This window comes from Hemiscyllium ocellatum, chromosome 3 (assembly GCF_020745735.1).
Source record: "Hemiscyllium ocellatum isolate sHemOce1 chromosome 3, sHemOce1.pat.X.cur, whole genome shotgun sequence".
Classification (NCBI taxonomy): Eukaryota; Metazoa; Chordata; class Chondrichthyes; order Orectolobiformes; family Hemiscylliidae; genus Hemiscyllium; species Hemiscyllium ocellatum.
In genome coordinates, this window is record NC_083403.1 from 69,444,629 (window position 1) to 69,464,466 (window position 19,838).

The 19,838-nt window shown below is 41.2% G+C and overlaps 2 protein-coding genes across 4 annotated transcripts in view; one reads left to right on the forward strand and one right to left on the reverse strand.

The window, feature by feature from the left end:
• The window catches only part of pln (phospholamban), a 32,759-nt gene extending 20,975 nt beyond the window's left edge, over positions 1–11,784 (forward strand). The window contains exons 2-3 of one of the 2 annotated variants that reach the window (XR_009646968.1): positions 7,713–7,889; positions 10,232–11,784. The gene's annotated coding sequence lies outside the window, so the exon portion shown is untranslated. Of the gene's footprint in view, positions 1–7,712; positions 9,325–10,231 lie in introns of those variants that run through there. The other variant, XR_009646966.1, reaches the window with a different exon arrangement.
• The window catches only part of cep85l (centrosomal protein 85, like), a 289,277-nt gene that overhangs the window by 110,583 nt on the left and 158,856 nt on the right, over positions 1–19,838 (reverse strand). For both annotated transcript variants that reach the window (XM_060850775.1, XM_060850767.1), the window contains exon 3: positions 18,996–19,822. In XM_060850775.1, the coding sequence (XP_060706758.1) occupies positions 18,996–19,822 (827 nt within the window). The remainder of the gene's footprint in view (positions 1–18,995; positions 19,823–19,838) is intronic.

Sequence of the window (19,838 nt, forward strand, 5' to 3'; positions counted from 1 at the left end):
CTCCTTGTTGTGAATCTGGGAAGAACTGAAACACCCATGAGCGGGATTACACTGAGGTGATGGGGCGTGTCTCCTGCCATCTGAAAAACCCACCAGGAACCCTGGTCACCTTTTTCAGGGAAGGTCGGCACAGCCAAGTAGAAAGGGGATTGTGGGAAGGGAGTCACAATGGGGTGCCGGTACTTAGAGTGCAGCTGTCACCCCCTACTCCATGCCAGTTCCTTTTATCCAGCATCCAGGGATGAATGACGGACCATCACTAGGATCTTGCAAGCGACTCCTCATGAGTTTGCTTGTCATACTAATTAAGAGATTGAATCAGTGGTGGGGCGGGAAGTTGGCCATAAACTGGACTGGAGGACAACAGTGTTGCCCACTTGCAAACCCTCCCTTCCTGGTTGATTAAATTCCATTTTGCCCACCCAATTTTCTGTGACAAAGAAGCAATTGGATTCAAAACTATTCTCATATGGAAGAATGGACAGTTTGGAAGAATGTTACAGGTTGCAGGGCAACTTGGATAAACTGCAGAATTGGGCTGGGAGGTGACAAATGGAGTTCAGTGCAGTTAAATGCGAGGTGATTCACTTTGGGAAAAATGACAGGAAGGCAGAGTACTGGCTCAATGAAAAGATTCTTGGTAGTATGGATTTACAGAGGGATCTTGGAGTCCATGTGCATCGATCTCTGAAAGTTGCCACCCAGGTTGATAGTGCTGTTAAGAAGGCATACGGTGTGTTAAGTTTCATTGGTAGAGGGATTGAGTTCCAGATCCATAATGTTGTGCTGCAACTATATAAAATGCTAATGCGGCCACACTTGGAATATTGTGTACAGTTCTGGTTGCCATATTTTGGGAAGGATTTGGAAGCATTGGAAAAGGTGCAGAGGAGATTTACCAGGATGTTGCCTGGTTTGGAGGGAAGGTCTTATGAGGAAAGGCTGAGAGACTTGGGTCTGTTCTCATTGGAAAGAAGAAGGCTAAGAGGGGATTTGATAAAGACATACAAGATGATCAGAGGATTAGATAGGGTAGACAGTGAACGCTTTTTTCCTCAGATGATGATGTCAGGGCTTGTACGAGAGGGCTTAACTACAAATTGAGGGGTGATAGATTTAAGACATATGTCAGAGCCAGGTTCCTTACTCAGAGAGTGGTATGGGCATGGAATGCCCTACCTACCAACATTAGGGAGATTTAAACAATCCTTGGATAAGCACATGGATGGTGATGGAATAGTGTAGGGGAACGAGCTGAGAATATTTTACAGGTCGGCGCAACATCGAGGGCCGAAGGGCCTGTTCTGCGCTGTATTGTTCTATGTTCTATGTTCTATTCTCAAAAATCTTAATATTGATTGCATGCGCGTTAACCTAGCACTGCTTTAAGTTGAATTGCCACTTCACTAAATCTTGTGCTTCCCTTCCCCACCCACATTCTGTGGTGAGTTTGGTGGAGGTAAGCATTTAGTCATAGAGGAGGGGGGTGCCATCCTGTTACTTTCCCACCCACCCCACCCCGATTAGGTCTGGGGTAGGAAAGACCATGGACAGATTTCAATTGGATTAGATTAGATTCCCTAAAGTATAGAAAGAGGTCCTTCAGCCCTACAAGTCCACACCAACCCTCCACAGAGTAACCCACCCAGACCCATCCCCTTACCCTATATTTACCCCTGACACTATGAGCAATTTAACATGGTCAATTCACCTAACCTGCACATCTTTGGACTGTGGGAGGAAACCAGAGCACACGGGGGAAACCCACGCAGACACAGGGAGAATGTGCAAACTCTACACAGACAGTCGTCCAAGATGGTACTTGAATTCGGGCCCCTAACACTGTGAGGCAGCAGTGCTGACCACTGAGCCACCATGCTGATTTCCTGCCCCGGTGCCAATGGAGAGCTAGAAGTGGCAAATTAATAAAATTTTCAGCCTATCACTGATATTAACTGAGCAGCAAGAAGGGGTTTGCTAAATGGGGAGTACAACCAACAAATCCTGGCAAATTGCTGGCAGGATAGCGCAGGGCTCCTTGTTCAAAGCACTTTGTGATTGATCTGGCCACGCATATGGATTTAGGAAGCAAGGGGGGCATTGTTTCAAGCTGACAGCTTTTTTCTACCCTTACCTTCCCCCTCATGCCCATCATGACTTCCATGTGGTCATGCCCATTACCCACTTATGTGTTGTATGGAAAAGTGCAAGAAAGCACTGTAGATGCTTGGTACACAGACATAAATATGCACTCTTTTCAATTAAAAACGTGATGCCCTGAACCTTTACTACAGTACCGTGTGCAGTTTTGCCTCCCTTAAATTTGTGAGGATATAATTGTCATACCAGAAGTGCAATGAACATTCAATATACTCATTCCTGGGGTGGCTGGAGTGTCCTATGGAGAGAGATTGGGAAACTAGACCAATATTCTCTGGAACTGTCACAAATGAGAGATGATCTCATTGAAATTATTAGAAGGATAGACTGGGTAAATGCAGGTATGATGCTTTCCCTGTTTCATGAGTCTGGAACCAAGTGAAATAATCTCAAAATGACAGGGAAGCTACCTCTGACCAAGACAAGGAGATTTTTGTTTCTACTCAGAGGGTTTGGAATTCTCTATTATTGAGAGATGTGGAAGCTCAGTCATGAAGTATTCTTAAAGTACAGATTGGTAAATTTGTAAATGCCGAAGGTATAAAGGGCTATGGGGATAATATGGGTAAAGGGCTTTGACCTGGATGATCAGACATAATCCGATTGATTGGCTAAGCAGATTCAATGGGCTGAATGGCCTACTCCAGCTCTTGTGTTCCCACCTAAAAAGCATTTACTTGCCAGAAAAAAAAACTGTCTTGGATCCTGAAATTGCACCAGGTATGTTTAAAGTGTATTTCATTTGGCCTCCATACATACTTGAACAATATCATTAATTATTTTCTACAGTGTAACCCAGAGGCTGAAAGTGTGCTAATCAAAATAACTTCCCAAAATTTGCTCATATTAAAGTTGAGAGGTCCTGGTGCATTTGTTAGCACTTTGGTAAATAGATACTTCGTTGGCCACTATACCATCCTATTCCTCTGGCATAAAAGTGTATTTTAGAACTTTAAAATTTCACAAATTCTTTAATAAGTAGAATGAAGACTGAACCTTGAAATAGAATTGTTAACATCCCACCATTTGGTTAAAAATAAATCACTTTGTCCCCACCAGTTTCAGGAACATAGATTTATTTCTTGGGGCTCATTGACATTGAAATTTTACTTTACCTAGCAGCAGTTCTATTAAAGGCATTGTAAAATTTATGCTTTGGATTGATCCACTAATGTTCAGATTATGGAATTCCAGAACACGTGTTTGGTATTAGCTCCATCCTTAGGCAGGGATTTTGGAAAATGAGCTAACTTAAGTCACCAAAACAGACCTTCTATTGCATGAGTCCAGCCTATCCTGAGCAGAGATTTTCAGATCGCACCACATCACTCTCATTTTTATTAGGTGGCATGGAGGGAATTTCTTTAAAAAGCTTCTCCTATTGTCGAAAACATATAGTGACAATAGTCTAAGTTTTAACATCTCAGGGTAAGCTTTAACCTCAAGATAAGGCAGATTTAGGTTGGTTGGATAGGCTAGAATCTCAAAAACCTGATTCCCGGCACAAACTCCAATCCATTTGTCATTTCACTTGATGTTGAAAAGTGAATGAGAGATCAACTACTCGAAGGAACACGCGGTGTCGTTAAGTGAGCCTTATTGACAGACAGCTTTTCCAATATAACAACTGCTGGCTTGGTTTTCTGAACATTAGTAAAACTGGCATCTCCTCCAGGCAATACTTGAAAGGAATCAGGAACTAAGTGCTTTGCTTATGATGTCTGGACACACTGTGGTGACCACCTACTAAACCCTACCCCACTATAGGGCTTCCCATCTCTCCTTCCCTTGTACCAGGTCTGATCCACTCGCCTCAACTTGAGGCCTCTCCACCTCCGAACCCTCACCCCCAGCTTGTGCGACCTTCCTCCACAAGGTTTATTAACTATTCCTGTTGTCCCATAATTTTCCCCTGAAGTCAGAAGTCCACTGACTTGAACCACAGCTGAACAATTCCCATCTCCCACACCCTCTCAACCGAATCCCTGGGAGTCTGTTCAGTAAAAATTCTGACCCTTCTCCCAGCACAACAAATAACATTTTACAGGATCTCCATGTAAATATGTCTGGGAAAGGTCATTTGGCTCAGCTGCCCTGATTAAAATTCCTGTTTATACAAAAGGATGAAACTTGCCCCGTGTTGAGCAATGATTATTGAATTAGTATCTGTCATAACTACAGAACTGGTAAAAAAAAACAACGCCATTCAAAATTGGAGCAGGTTGATAGAATGGGAGGGGAAGGCTTGTTGTGTTCATGATTTCTTACATTAAAATGGAAGAACTGGGAAAGAAAATAATGATGCTGTCATATCTTTCTGCTCAACGGATATATTTCAGTCAGCTTTTATAGATAAAACTGCAAAATAATGTATTTACTTATTTATTAGTGGGACATAGGTGTTTATTGCCCTTCCCTAGTTGCCCTTGAGAAGGTGGTAGTGAGCTGCCTTCTTGAACTACTGCAGTCCATGTACTGTGGGTTGGCTTACAATGCCATTAAGGAGGGAATTCCAGGATTTTGACCAAGTGACAGTGAAAGAATGGCAATACATTGTCAAGTAAAAAATGAGGTCTGCAGATGCTGGAGATCACAGCTGCAAATGTGTTGCTGGTCAAAGCACAGCAGGCCAGGCAGCATCTCAGGAATAGAGAATTCGACGTTTCGAGCATAAGCCCTTCAGTGAGTGGCTTTTGAATGTTGTTGAAGCTTCATCTATGCAGGCGAGCAGCGAGAATTCTATCACACTCCTAACTTGTGCCTTGTAGATGATCGACAGGGTTTGCGGAGTTAGGAGAGGAGTTACTCATGACTATATCCTAGCCACTGTATTTAAGTGGTGAGCTCAGTCGAGTTTCTGGTTGATGGTAACCCTGAGGATATCAATAGTGAGGGATTCAGTGATGGTAACACTGTTGAATGTTAAGGGGCGGTGGTTAGATTTCGCTCTTATTGGAATGGCCATTGCCTGGCATTTGTGTGGCACTAATGTTACTTGCCACTTGTCAGCCCAAGATATTGTCCAGATCTTGTTGCATCAGTATCTGAGGAGTTGCAAATGGTGCTAAACATTGTGCAATCTTCAGTGCATGTCCCCACTTCTGACCTTATGATGAAAGGAATGTCACTGATGGAACAGTTGGGCCTAAGACACTAACCTGAGGAACTCCTGCAGAAATATGCCGGAGCTGAGATGACTGAAGTCCAACAACAACTGCAACCATCTTCCTATGTGCCAGGTATGACTCCAACCAGCAGAGAGTTTGTGCCTTGACACCCACTGATTCCAGTATAAAACCAAAATAACTCTTCACCACTTCACATCCCCGAAGCCCGATAGACTCCCCTGACCCATCAATGCCAACTCACACTATCCCATTTTCCTTATTCATCACCATGGCTCCTCATGCTCTCCATTCCAATATATGCCCCTTAGCAATCCCTATTGACTCTAATGTCCTCCATGCAAAGCTATGCTCCTCCGCCAATCCACATGGTCTCTATGCTAACTTCATTCCATCCCATGTCTTCCATTCACACTGTAACTTTTATAAATCTTACACCAACATAATGACAACATATGACGACCCATGAACCCTACTCACCATCCATTTCCCTCAGGACCAATGATGAGATGAAATAAAATTCTTCAGTATATATTAATGAATTTGCTTTTTAAGAAAAAAACTAATTAATAAAATCCTTGCATTTTATTTAGCTTTCTTTAATTCTTTATATTTAAAAAAGCATTAGAATTTATATTCCCCTGTATAATCACTTGAGATTGTCAATCAAACTATGAAGTAATTAGCATTCCACTACAATAATGAAAGGCTGTGAAATCAGTCATATGACACTCATTCTGCAAACATAGCCATCAGGCTTTATGTCAGCAGATGGAGACAGGTATCAGCACTGATCTTTTGATACTGCGAGCAATATCTTTCAACTGCCTCTCATAACAATTCTGATGAGCTTGACAATTCCAAAGAGTTTTTGCATTTTTTAAGCATACATTCCTGGCTGCATTGAATACTCCCAAAGAACATCTCACCACTTCAAAACAGCAGCTGATCTGTCCCAAAGGTATCCCAGACCCATATGCAAAAGCATCTCTTAACTCTCCTAACCCTCTCAGGAGACCCAGAATCTTCAGACCTTCTCTTACACGATCTAAAGTCTATAAGTTGTGTTTTGGTCATTCAACTGGAGAAATTAGATCTGTCTTAGGCAGTTTCACTGGAACATGTGCAACTGCATCCATAAATCACAGATTTGCAATTTAAAAGTCGCATTAAGAAAATTGTTGGGAACTAGGTCCAGGGATGGAACTTTTGGCTTCAGGCTTCTGTTGCCATTTTCACTGAGACAATTTCCTTTCCATCGGAGCAAAAATTCGGATCTAGATGTTCCCACAGTTGGACTGTTATGTAATGAGACATCAAAAAAAAATCAAAGCTACATTTATTTTAAGATCTCAGTTAATCTGTATCTAATGTGGTCTATGAAATGACCAGGGAAAGTCTGTGTGCCTATTAATCCATGATATTGCAGGAAATAACTGAATGTTATTAAGAGTGTGCCATTTATCCTCATACAGTGAATAAAATCCTGTGTGCGATTTTAAAGAATTCAAAATTACAAGAAAAACATATTCATTTATTACCTTGAGAGAACAGAAACAGTCGTTTACAACACTATATTTGCATATAAACTCTAAGTAATTTTATGGTATATTATTATTGGAAAGTTGACATACAATGGATGTTTTACATTTTATGGCATGTTTCCTATTTATCCAGCTACAAGAAGACTTTACACTTACCCTAAATGGTCAACATCTTGATCCATCTACACTTAAAAATAAAGCATTGAATTGTTTTTTGGATGGCTCCCTATGTACAGCGAAAATTACCTCCACTTCAAACATGAGCCCTTCCAAATGTCTTTATATGGTAGCAAATGAAAGTGCGTCTGGAAAGCATTAACCTTTCAGCCTCAGTAAGCTTCTTCCACCAAAATAAAAGTATTTGAGTGAAGGCTTAGCCTACGTAAGGTTAAATTTATATCAACTAATTATGTTGGTTGGCTAGTTATGATGGGGATGGAGCATGAGACAGACAGACAGACAAACAGAGAGAGAGAGAGAGAGAAAGCAAGGAAAACAATTTCATGTAAAAGATTCATTGGTAGAGTTGAACCAGAATTTAAATAGGGTTCTGAATTCTCAACTAGATACAATGCAGATAAAAAAATTGCCATTAATAAATGTTTAACAAAACATAACACAAATAAACAATGGCATAACTTGTTTTTATTAGCAGCTTCAAGCTAAAACAATCTCCTAAGGCATCAACAAGAGTGATATAAAATACTTACACATTATCAGAAGTTTAAAAACAGAATCAATGCACATTACATACTGAAATGTAATTTTATTTGTAAATATGTCTAATGCCCTTCTTTGGTACCTGTCAATTGTCAGTTGAATTTTAGGAGAATGTCCTTTGCATTAATCTAGAGAGTCTGACAACTATTTATTTATTCAACAGGGAAATGGAAAAGTACAAGATGATGGAAATGACAACGTAGGTGCTTCAGACAATGAAATAATGAAGCATCCGTAATTCCTAATGAGGGATACAACTTAATTCACAGCACATCATCAAGGTTGTGGGTGAACTAGTGCAAGGCAACAGACAGAATGGATTCTCTGGCAAACAACCGAGGTTTCAGTCTGATCCTGAATTTCCTTCTAATTATCGTTATGTTGTTATTGATGTTTATTATTGTTAAACTCATGTGATTTTCTCATCCGCTGAATTCTACCTACCAAAGACCGTGTGTAATTACTATTGCTTTTGGATCTGGAAAGAAAAATCCAAACAAAATGGAGCCAAGAACCCAGAGATCTACTGGCCTCTCCAATTTCCCCTAAGACCTTTGCAATAGCTATTTCTTTTAAAATGCTCCAACTGCTGCCTGGACAAACATTTAAGCCATATATTCAAATAGGCTTTGTATGATTATTTTCAATGAACATCCTCAATAAGCACATTATTTGCTATTGCTATGCTGTTGAAAATATATGGAATTAGAATTGATTGATATTAGCTAATAATATGCAGGTTTTCATTTGTAGATCTTAAGTGTATCATTCTTAGACTTAGGAAATAGGAGCAGGAGTAGGCCATTCAACCCTTCAAGTCTGCACTGCCATTTAATATAATCATGACTTATCATCCAACTCAGTACCCTATTCTTGTTTTCTCTTCTTTTGTTCCCTGTAGCCCCATAAACTATATCTAATTCCTTCATGAAAACATTCAACATTTGGGGCTCAACAGTTTTCTGTGGTACAGAATTCCATAGGCTCACCACTCTCATCATTCAAATGTGTACGCTTGCTCCAACCTATCAGGAAAATGGTTAAAAACTGAAACTGGTGAAAAATGCCGCCATTATAGATCTAACGTTGTTCACACTGTTCAATATCAGAATTAAGTGAAATTTCTAAGCCAAATATTCAGAAATATAACATCAATACAGTTAAGGTGGAAGAAAATTTCTGTGCACTGTTAATTACTGCACTGAACTAATCTGATGGTCACCCGTTTTAATTTCCCCCCACACAGACTGACACCGTTCCCATATCATGACTTCCTCATTTATGAAATAGCTTGAGACAGAGGAGGTGTTTGACTGTGACAGGTAGATTTATTCCAGTGTAGATTTCGAACTAGTCTTAATTCTGAAAAATGTTTATAATGTGCACAGTGCCTAACATTCTGGATTCAGTTTGGAGTAAATAGCAACCAGAAGGTAAACTCTGAACAGATTTACTCATATCCTTGTTTCCACATATTAAGCTGAATGTAAAGTTATGTCATTCCTTTGACATTCAAGCTGTGACTTTCACTTGGAGTAAATAGCAACCAGAAGGCAAATTCCAATTGCATATAACAACACGCTGTGGTTCTACATTTTAAGCCGAATGAAGAATGATGTCATTTCTTTGGACTTCATACTGTGATTTTAATCGTCCCGACATTCTGAAGCCAAAGCTCCCCCAACTGTAACTAAGACAATTTAGATGAAAACTAATTGTAAGTTGGAGTCTATACCGATTGCCTCAATTAAACAAGCTGAAAGGGCATAAGAATATCACACTCAAGAAGACTCAAGTTTTGTGCCTGTTTCACTAAGTTTAATGCATTTCAAGTTAACACATCCTGAACAAATCCTCTTCATCTGCAATGCAAATTACAGTCTTAACGAGGAAACGGTTTGAGCGATATGATGCGTTCAAAAATAGACTTAAGAATTTAACCCATGATCACCTCATGGAAACCTAACTGTCAGTGTAATGCTGCTTAGTTTTTTTCGTGTATCTGTATGTTGCCTCCTGAGATCATCCAACAAAAATGAAGATTTATTTTACTTTAAGTGATCTTTGTTGTAACATTACTACGCAAGGAAAATACTGAGAGTATTCTGGTACTGTGAAATCTTCACTTTCTGAGGTAAATTCCTGTGATCGAGCATCAGAGATACAAATCAGTAATATTTGCACAATTAATCTTATAAATTTGCAATCTGCATTTTGTAATTGAATTTCTGACTTTTAAAGCTTCTGACGTTTGGAAAAGCACATCAGCTAGTGATGGGAAGGGAACAACCATGGCAGGGAGCATTTACATTTGACATTGTGGCCTTTTGTGTGTAGAGGAGATAGCCTTTCGACATTGCCTCATTTAATTTTGATACTTCACTTAATTTGCAGCATTACAGCTCAAGTCAAAGCATCTGTAAATGGCTGCACTAAAAATAGGCCACTAGAATGTCTTGGTGTCAGCACTGTAAGGTGCCTGCCTAACTTTTAAGACTAAGATTATATGTTAAGAGTTAACTAGAGTAAATTGTTGGTTCCTCACCCTGGCATGAAAGGATTCTAAATGCAAGGGCACATACATGTTGTGATGTAGAAATAATGTACACCTGCAGTATCCAAATTGTTTCTCCAAATGTGAGGTTTTGAATGAATTTTGCAATATCTTTGTGTTTTTCTTAGAAGTGGACCAGTGTCTGAACAATACTTTCCAAGGTCTGTCAAACTGGTCACCTGTGTCACAATGACATTATCACATCATCTAAGATAATGGAAGAAATTAACATTTTCAAAACTATACTCAGTAAGTTCAAGCTACAATAGATGGAGCATTTGTCACCACGGGTAACCTGACTGATCAACTAGTGGCTGCAAACAACCAATGTTCGAATGTTTATTCTTTCAGGTCATGCTTCTCTGTTCAATAAATTATTTCACCTTTGGCAACTCATGCTGTGGGTCAACTAATATTTATAAAATTTATCAAGGTATTTAAGGAGGTAAACATTCCTTGTCGTGTGGAGATGGAATTCGGAAACCGGACCGGGAACAAAGTTACAAAACAGCACACCTGATCAGCTGTCTGGCATGTTATCATCTCTGAGGAAAAGTGGTGGAGGCTAGATTAATGCAGCAGGGACTATAGGCCCAGCAGCAGAGGGTAACCACACATTTCCATCTATGGACCAACTGGGGGCACTTTGATTGAGCTGTTGGTATTTTCCAAGCTGTTGATATTACTCAAGCCACCGCCGCACAGTATTGCCATGTGATAGTCACAGCCAAATCCCTGTGGAGGGCTCCCCCTCCATGGAGGTGGCCTGTTAGCTGTTATCATGCATTTTTCTCAATGCTTAAGAAGGAACTTCTATTTTGTGGCACCCTTGCAATCAGCAATCAGCCTCAGCAGCTTCTTACATTTTCCAGTGGATCGACCAGTTGGACATTGTTGTGGATCCTGCTAATGGGGCTTCCAATTACCTAGTCTGCCTGCCATTCCTAAATATCCTGGGGTCACTGAGGATCATTCATAAGCAGTCACCTCCAAGAACATTGAAACTGACACTAGTCCAGGTCTACTTCTGGTTCCTTGACCTGGAATTAAGACCAACATTGGGAGGGCGAACCAATCCAAGGAATTCAATCCACGTTAAATGAACCAGTCCCCCATGTGACTATATTTAAGCTGATGCAAAAATGTCCTGCTCAAAATGTGATGGCAGAGCTTTATTATTCTTGAAATTATTCCAAATACAGAAAGAGGTTGTACTTTTACATTAATATAGAATAAACTCATAGACACATGTTATCCATGTATTTTTATCTATCATATTTCCACAATGATAAATCAAAGGGGATGCATTGAGAAAGGAAGGTAGTGGAGTCTATTAGCTTGTCACTGTGCACTCAGAAATCAGGAATAAACTCATTAACATGTTTTCTGCCCAGAAATTTAACAAACATATCAACCTTTTAACATTTCAATTAAATACTGAGAGTATTTCATGCATGCTTTAACACACATATTGCTAACACTCACAATATTCCAAAATAACTTTAACATTTTGATTTTTAATGGAGCCAGAAGTAGTAAGAGCCAGACTTGTGGCATCCCCTCTCACTCCCCTTCAACATATACCCCAGCCATAGCAGCCAGCACCACGTGGGAGATTTCCAGCCATACCACAGCCAAATGCTGCAGCAACATGCCTATTTGGCAGCTCCAGGCTGTCGCACAGTTCAGCTTCTGAATGCAGCATGTTGGCAGTGCCACAAGCTGCTGATTTCGGGTGGTAGCCTAAAACTGCTCCAGTTGAAGAGTTAGTACTAGCATGGGCACATCCTTCTGCCCTTCAGTGATTCACTTCAATTCCCTTTGGCCATTTTGTTTATCTCTGTGAATATTTTAATAAAATCTGTAAATGCTAATGAGATCATTGAAAACACAAAATTTGAGCATCAAATGAGACCACAGTGTTCTTCCAATAAAACATTTAAGTGGATCTCACTGTGCATTCATTATGACAGCTAGTTAATATGCAAGTATTGGTTAAATATTGAGCTTCTGAATGGGAGAAATCTCACTGCCCACCACCATGAACAACATGTCCTTTTAGCTTTTAAGTAATTTCTGTGGTTTCTATGACAATGTTATTTATATCACAACATCTCCACAGCATTTTTCACATTTCACAGAAATAATGTCACAATTAAGCACAGATGGCAATGTGGAAAGAAAAGATTTCACATGGATGTCACCTGATTCACTCCAGAATTATTGTGGCAATCTCATTCCTGCTCAATATTAAAATTTACATCATTCATCATTCTAATATTAGTAACTTATCTAAATGTTGTTCATCTGTGTGATATAAACAAGAAAGATAAAGGCTTGATCTATCCTGCACTCATGATGCTGACAATAATTCACTCTGTTGCCTGTGGAAGTCACATTTTTTTTTCCTTTTATTCCTTCCTTTCTGCTGAAATTTTAATAAATTATTTTGTTCAACTTCAGCACCTCAGAACCCTTGAGTAGGTTATATCTCTAAAGATTGCCTTTTCCATCATTTGCAACAAGTCCAGGAATCAAAGACCACTGACTGAATTGACCAGCTTACCTGCCTTCACAGATATGTCCTCAATCTCAGAATACTGCAAAAAAAACTTGTGACACTTGACCTACAAACTGTCAAATTAACGTACTAATCAGTTCATGGATAAATGTACAAAAGCAGTGAATCCATGTTGTTTTAACATGGCCACACCACCATTTTCTGTCCTTGGAAGTCAAAGAGTCATAGAGATGTACAGCATGGAAACAGACTCTTCTGTCCATGCCGACCAGATATCCCAACCCAATCTTGTCCCACCTGCCAGCACCCGGGCCATATCCCTCCAAACCTTTCCAATTCATATACCCATCCAAATGCCTCTTAAATGTTGCAGTTGTACCAGCCTCCACCACTTCCTCTGGCAGCTCATTCCATACACGTACCACCCTCTGCCCCTTAGGTCTCTTTTATATCTTTTCCCCTCTCACCCTAAACCTATACCCTCTAGTTCTGGACTCCCTGACCCCAGGGAAAAGACTTTGGCTATTAACACTATCCATGCCCCTCATAATTTTGCAAACCTCTATGTGATCACCCCTCAGCTTCCGACGCTCTAGGAAAAACAGCCTCAGCCTGTTCAGCCTCTCCCTATAGCTCAAATCTTCCAACCCTGGCAACATCCTTGTAAATTTTTTCTGAACCCTTTCAAGTTTCATAACATCTTTCTGATAGGAAGAAGACCAGACCTGCACGTAATATTCCAACAGTGGCCTAACCAATGTCCTGTACAGTCGCAACATGACCTCCCAACTCCTGTACTCAATACTCTGACCAATAAAGGAAAGCATACCAAACGCCTTCTTCACTATCCTATCTACCTGCGACTCCACATTCAAGGAGCTATGAACCTACACTCCAAGGTCTCTTTGTTCAGCAACACTCCCTAGGACTTAACCATTAAGTGTATAAATCCTACTAAGATTTTCTTTGCCAAAATGCAGCACCTCGCATTTATCTGAATTAAACTCTATCTGCCACTTCTCAGCCCATTGGCCCAAGTGGTTCAGATCCTGTTGTAATTGGAGGTAACCCTCCGTTGTCCACTACACTTCCAATTTTGGTGTCATCTGCAAACTTACTAACTGTACCTCTTATGCTCGCATCCAAATCATTTATGTAAATGACAAAGAGTAGAGGACCCAGCACCGATCCTTGTGGCACTCCACTTGTCACAGGCCTCCAGTCTGAAAAACAACCCTCCACCACCACCCTCTGTCTTCTATCTTTGAGCCAGTTCTATATTCAAATGGCTAGTTCTCCCTGTATTCCATGAGATCTAACCTTGCTAATCATTCTCCCATGCGGTACCTTGTTGAATGCCTTACTGAAGTCCATATAGATCACATCTACTGCTCTGCCCTCATCAATTTTCTTTGTTACTTCTTCAAAAAACTCAATCAAGTTTGTGAAACATGATTTCCCACACACAAAGTCATGTTGACTATCCCTAATCAGTCCTTGCCTTTCCAAATACACGTACATCCTATCCCTCAGGATTCCCTCCAACAACTTGCCCACCACTGAGGTCAGGCTCACCGGTCTATAGTTCCCTGGTTTGTCTTTACTGCCCTTCTTAAACAGTGGCACCACGTTTGCCAACCTCCAGTCGTCCGGCACCTCACCTGTGACTATCGATGATACAAATATCTCAGCAAGAGACCCAGCAATCACTTCTCTAGCTCCCACAGAGTTTCATGGTACACCTGATCAGGTCCTGGGGATTTATCCGCCTTTAACCATTTCAAGACATCCAGCACTTCCTCCTCTGTAATCTGGACATTTTGCAAGATGTCACCACCTATTTCCCTACAGTCTATCTCTTCCATATACACTGATAATTACTGATTCCATAAGTAAACACTGATGCAAAATACTCATTTTGCAAATCCCCCATTTTATACAGCTCTACACAAAGGCCGCCTTGCTGATCTTTGAGGGGCCCTATTCTCTTCCTAGTTACCTTTTTGTCCTTAATATAAAAGTAAAACCCTTTGAAGACAAATAATAGAAAATAGGAGAAGGCCATTCAGTGTTTGAACCTGCTCCACCTTTCTACAGGATTATGCTCCAGCTTTCTCCCCAAACCTTTTTATTCCTTTAGTTCTAAGAACTATATCTAACTCATTCTTGAAAACATTCAACGTTTTGGCCTCAAACACTTTCTGTGGCAGAGAATTCCACAGGCTCAACATGCTGGGTGAAGAAATTTCTCCTCATCTCGGTTTGAAATGGACGACAATGTCCTTAAATGGTGACTGTAATATTGGTTAAACTGTCGTGCAACCTGACTCTACATTAGGGATCAGATATTCATGGAAACAGAATGTCTTGAGTGTGATTCTGGGATTACTGAACCCATTATTAATACCGCAGGGATGGGATTATGCTGAGGCTAGCAAACTTGCACTCTGCACACCACCTAACCAGCTCCTGGCACTCCCACAGATTTTGAAGGAATTCTCAGAGGAATCACAAATCACAATCTGAAATAGGGAACCTAATAAGGGCAGGTAAACTCAAAAAGTCTAACCCATGTTCCCTAGTCATTTCTCATGGCCACTCTATACCAACATAATATTAATTCATGCCCCTCCAATCAGCCCCCCATTTGCTCTACACCCTCCATTCCAATTCAGTGCCATCTAATGCCCCCCAACACCATCCCTGGCCTCAATGTCAGCACACTGTCAGCTCATGCTGGCACTCCCATGGCCTTTCACACTGTTAATGCAAACGCAATGTTAACCCATGTTCCTTTCATTAACCATTCACCCAAATGTACACTATATGCAGACGCAATGAAACGTACTATTGATGACAGCTGTGGAAATACTGAGATAAACAAAGACTCATTCAAAAAGATTCTTTGGGAAATAAGCTGGTGTTCCTACAATCCTATAAAAATCTTGATTAGAGAGACCATTATGAAGAATCAATAAACAAACATTTCATATTACTTAACCCCGTCTGTGTAAGCACTGAGACAATGACAAAAGAGATCACAGAAAGAACAACTTATTACAAGTATTCAGAGGCGTCAATCAGGCAAAGTCAGCAAGTCAACCTACATGTCAAAACTGAATCCTGCTGAGATCATGTTTTTATTCGTCTGGACATTTGGCCAAGCATTCACAATGAGGACTGATGTAAACCCGAAGGGCTCATTATGGCCCACTGGCATGGTGTGCCTGAGGTGTCACGAGAGGTGGCTGAAGGGAGTGAGAGGATGTGATAGATGTGGGCTGAAGGGCCTAAGCCACAGGATCAGAAGACCTAAGGCACAGAAGGGAACTGTTTAGTCCATTGTCTGTAGTAGCTCTTCAAGTGAGTATTTCCCTCCCCATTCCTATCAGCATTCTGCAGAGACCATTTCGTCTGCGACTCTCTCATTAGGTCCACGCCCCCCCAACCAATGTCTCCCCCCCCCCACTACCGGCACCTTCTCTTGCCACCGTAAGAGGTGTAAAACTTGCGCCTACATTTCCCTCCTCACCTCCATCCAAGACCCCAAAGGATTCTTCCACATCCGGCAGAGATTTTCCTGCACATCCAAACACCTCATCTACGTGTCCATTGTTCTCGATGTGGTCCCCTCCACGTTGAAGAGACAGGATGCCAACTTGCAGAACATTGCAAAGAACATCTCTGGGATACAAGCACCAAACAGCCTCCCCCACAACTCCATAAAGGACATGCAAGTTCTGGACCTCCTCCACCATGAAATCCTAGCCACCCGATGCCTGAAGGAAGAATGCCTCATCTTCTGCTTTAGGACCCTCCAACCAGATGGGATTAATGTCAATTCCACCAATTTCCTTATCTCCTCTCCCTCCACCTTAGTCCAGATTATACTCTACAACTCGGCACAGCCCTCTTGGACTTCTCCTACCTGTCCATCTTCCTTCCCACCTATCCGCCCCACCCTCCGGTCCGAGCTATCACCAACACGCCACCACCTACTTTCCTAGCTACCTTCCCCCCACAGTCCCACACCCCACCTCATTTATCTCTCAGATAATTACGGTGCGTCTCCCCCCTATCCCCCACCACATTCCTGATGAAGGGCTTATGCCCAAAATATCGATTCTCCTGCTCCTCAAATGCTGCCTGACCAGCTGCGCTTTTCCAGTACCACACTTTTTGACTCTGATCTCCAGCATCTGTAATCCTCAATTTCTCCAAATGGGAATCATTACCCTACTGCCGATTTCCTGGTTTTCTTCCCCCATACCCTTGCATATTATTTCGATCCAAATAAGCATCCAATGCCCTCTTGGAAGCCGTAATTGTAATTTAGATGCACTTATTACAAGTGGGACAAGGTCACAGAGAATTGAGGCAAGATTTCTAAGCAGCCTGCCTTGACACTCACCTGTTCCCCCAGCCCGGTTGACTCTGATTTATTTCCTGAGTTCCTGGATCTGTGTGTGTGTCACCCACATCCCCAGAATGAAAATGACACTATTTAACTAATTTAATCTGAAGTGAGGCCTACAGAATCCACTCAAGCTACTTATCTGATTACAAATCTGGCCTAAGTTCTTGAAGTATTATTTTTGTGCTGTCAATCATTGTTGACTAGCCACAGACTCTTTCCTGCCTGTCTATATAGAGTCATAGAGATGTACAACATGGAAACAAACCTTTCAGTCCAACCCGTCCATGCCAACCAGATATCCCAACCCAATCTAATCCCACCTGCCAGCATCTGACCCATGTGCCTCCAAACCCTTCCTATTCATATACCCATCCAAATGCCTTTTAAACGTTGTAATTGTATCAGCCTCCACCATTCCTCTGGCAGTTCATTTCATACACATACTACCCTCTGCATGAAAGAGGTGCCCCTTAGGTCTCTTTTATATCTTTCCCCTCTCACCTTTTCATTCTGGACTCCCCCAACCCAGGAAAAACACTTTGTCTATTTATCCTATCCATGCCCCTCATAATTTTATAAACCTCTATAAGGTCACCCCTCACTCCAGGGAAAACAGCCCCAGCCTGTTCAGCCACTCCCTATAGCTCAAATCCTCCAACCATGGCAAAATTCTTCTAAATCTTTTCTCAACCCTTTCAAGTTCAATTTGAACAAAACATTCAGTTGCATTTTCTTTACTTCTGGCTCAATCAAGCAGGTTACATGTTTTCATTGCTATATGTATCATACGGGGAATTGGCCTAAATTATTTAAAGTCTTAATGAAGGATATGGATGAAGGTTTAAGGTGGCTGGTGGAATATTGTTTATGATCATCAAGTTGTTTTTAGGAGGCTCATATGATGGAACGATGACTCATCTGCTGTTCTGAAAACTAAACCATTTATCCAAACTGTAATAAAGCACTGGTCAGAAATGTGTAGTTGTCCGATGTGTCTGCACATAAATGTATCACGTGTGTGTGGCTACGCAACAATGCAGATTCTTCAACATACCTGAATGGACACTTAGCTTTAGCTCACTTAGCGGAACCTGATTAGAAGCAGTTATAAGGACAATATGATTGACTTCAGGGCCCTTGCATTGTGAAAGGAAATTAGTCATGACCCACAATCCTGCCTGAACTCTGTTCAAAGCTACACTCAAGTGAGGACAGGAACAAGTAATCCTGAGATATTGTTCACAGATATGAAGGTGTGAACACTTACTGGATGGTCTCAAAAAAATCATTAAAGACATATGGACATAGCACAAGAGAGCTGGATTTAAACCCGGAGAACTGCATGCTAATATATATTAACCTTTAGGAAAGAGTGAAGATGGCTGAAAATATTTTTGGCACCAGTGATGTGATGAAATTATTGCTTCACACACGGTCAGTTCCGAACAAGCTCTGCATTTTAAAAAAAGAAGTCAGAGAGTATTTTCCTTGGTTGCATTTTTCCTTCTGTATTTGCCAAACACAACACAACTGAAATCAACATTTTCCCTCCCCACAAAGCTGTTGTCTATAATAAGACAAGACAGTGATTATTAACCATCTGGACAAAGGCTAACAAGATGGCTTTGGTTTGTTTTAAGTGTGCAATTAGTGAGAGGAGGCAAAGATATTCCCTCACTGAGTCTGGTCCACAAATGAGCTGTGTTACAGTAAAGGTGTCAAAGGGAGTTTTGATGGGCTCATTTTACTTGCTGACACCTTCACAAATACTGGATGAGGGTCTCTGTGAACAAAAAGACCACTGAACACTAATTGAATGGTTGTTTTGAGCATTAAAAAAAAACTTCTCATACATTAATTCCTGACGATGACTGCGCAATCATTACTATGATTCCAATGTAGCCCAGCTGGGACAAAACAACATGGAAGCAATACTTTCTTTTTTAATGCTTACCTGGACTGAATCAGATTCTCGTTTCAACTGTTCGGGTTGCTGTTTATGTTGACAAACAGGAAAACCACACGATCCTTCAGCAGGTCTGAGGTCAAGAGAATTGGTTTGCATCTGGTCACTAAGCCACAACTGAGTCCTCAAGGATGATGGGGCTGGTGTCCCACAGACTGGTTGGCTTTCCAATGACTTAAAACTGTGTCTTTTTCCAGAAGCATCACAGTCAGCTGAGGTCATCCTGTCAGCATGTAAGGCACTGAACTTGAAATCTAAGTAGTTTTTGTTGGGTGTTGCAGCTGGAAAAGAAGAGTCCCCAGCACCTCGACAAAAGTTCTCATATTTGTATCCCCCATGAGAAACTGAAGAGTGGTTCTGGATGGGTTCTTTGGAACATGTGCTCCAACTCTGTGTGTCCTCGCTCCTCAAATGTTCCAACTTCTGATATGTAAAATTGGCTGGCACATTTACTCCATATGCATTTGGCTCCACATTATAGTTTGATAGATCTTCCATACTGGTTAACGAATCCACATTCCCAGCAGCCCCACACTCAGGGTTACAATTCTCTGCACTACAGAGTTTGGACAGTGATGACCATTTCCTGATAGGTCTGGGATCCTTCATATCTAATATCGTTTTTGGTGTAGAAAGGTTTTTTGGCTTGCCAGACTGTGACAAGGTTATGTTATATTTAGTGCAGCCAGTTCCGTCCTGATGCCCAGGTCTCGTTGAAGAGGAGTTGGAGGTGGAAGGCATGACATGGGCTGTGGGGATGGTAATGTGAGATCGGTTTGGTTTGAAGGATGAGATGCCACTTGAGCTGGAGTGGTCTATGAAGGAAAAGAG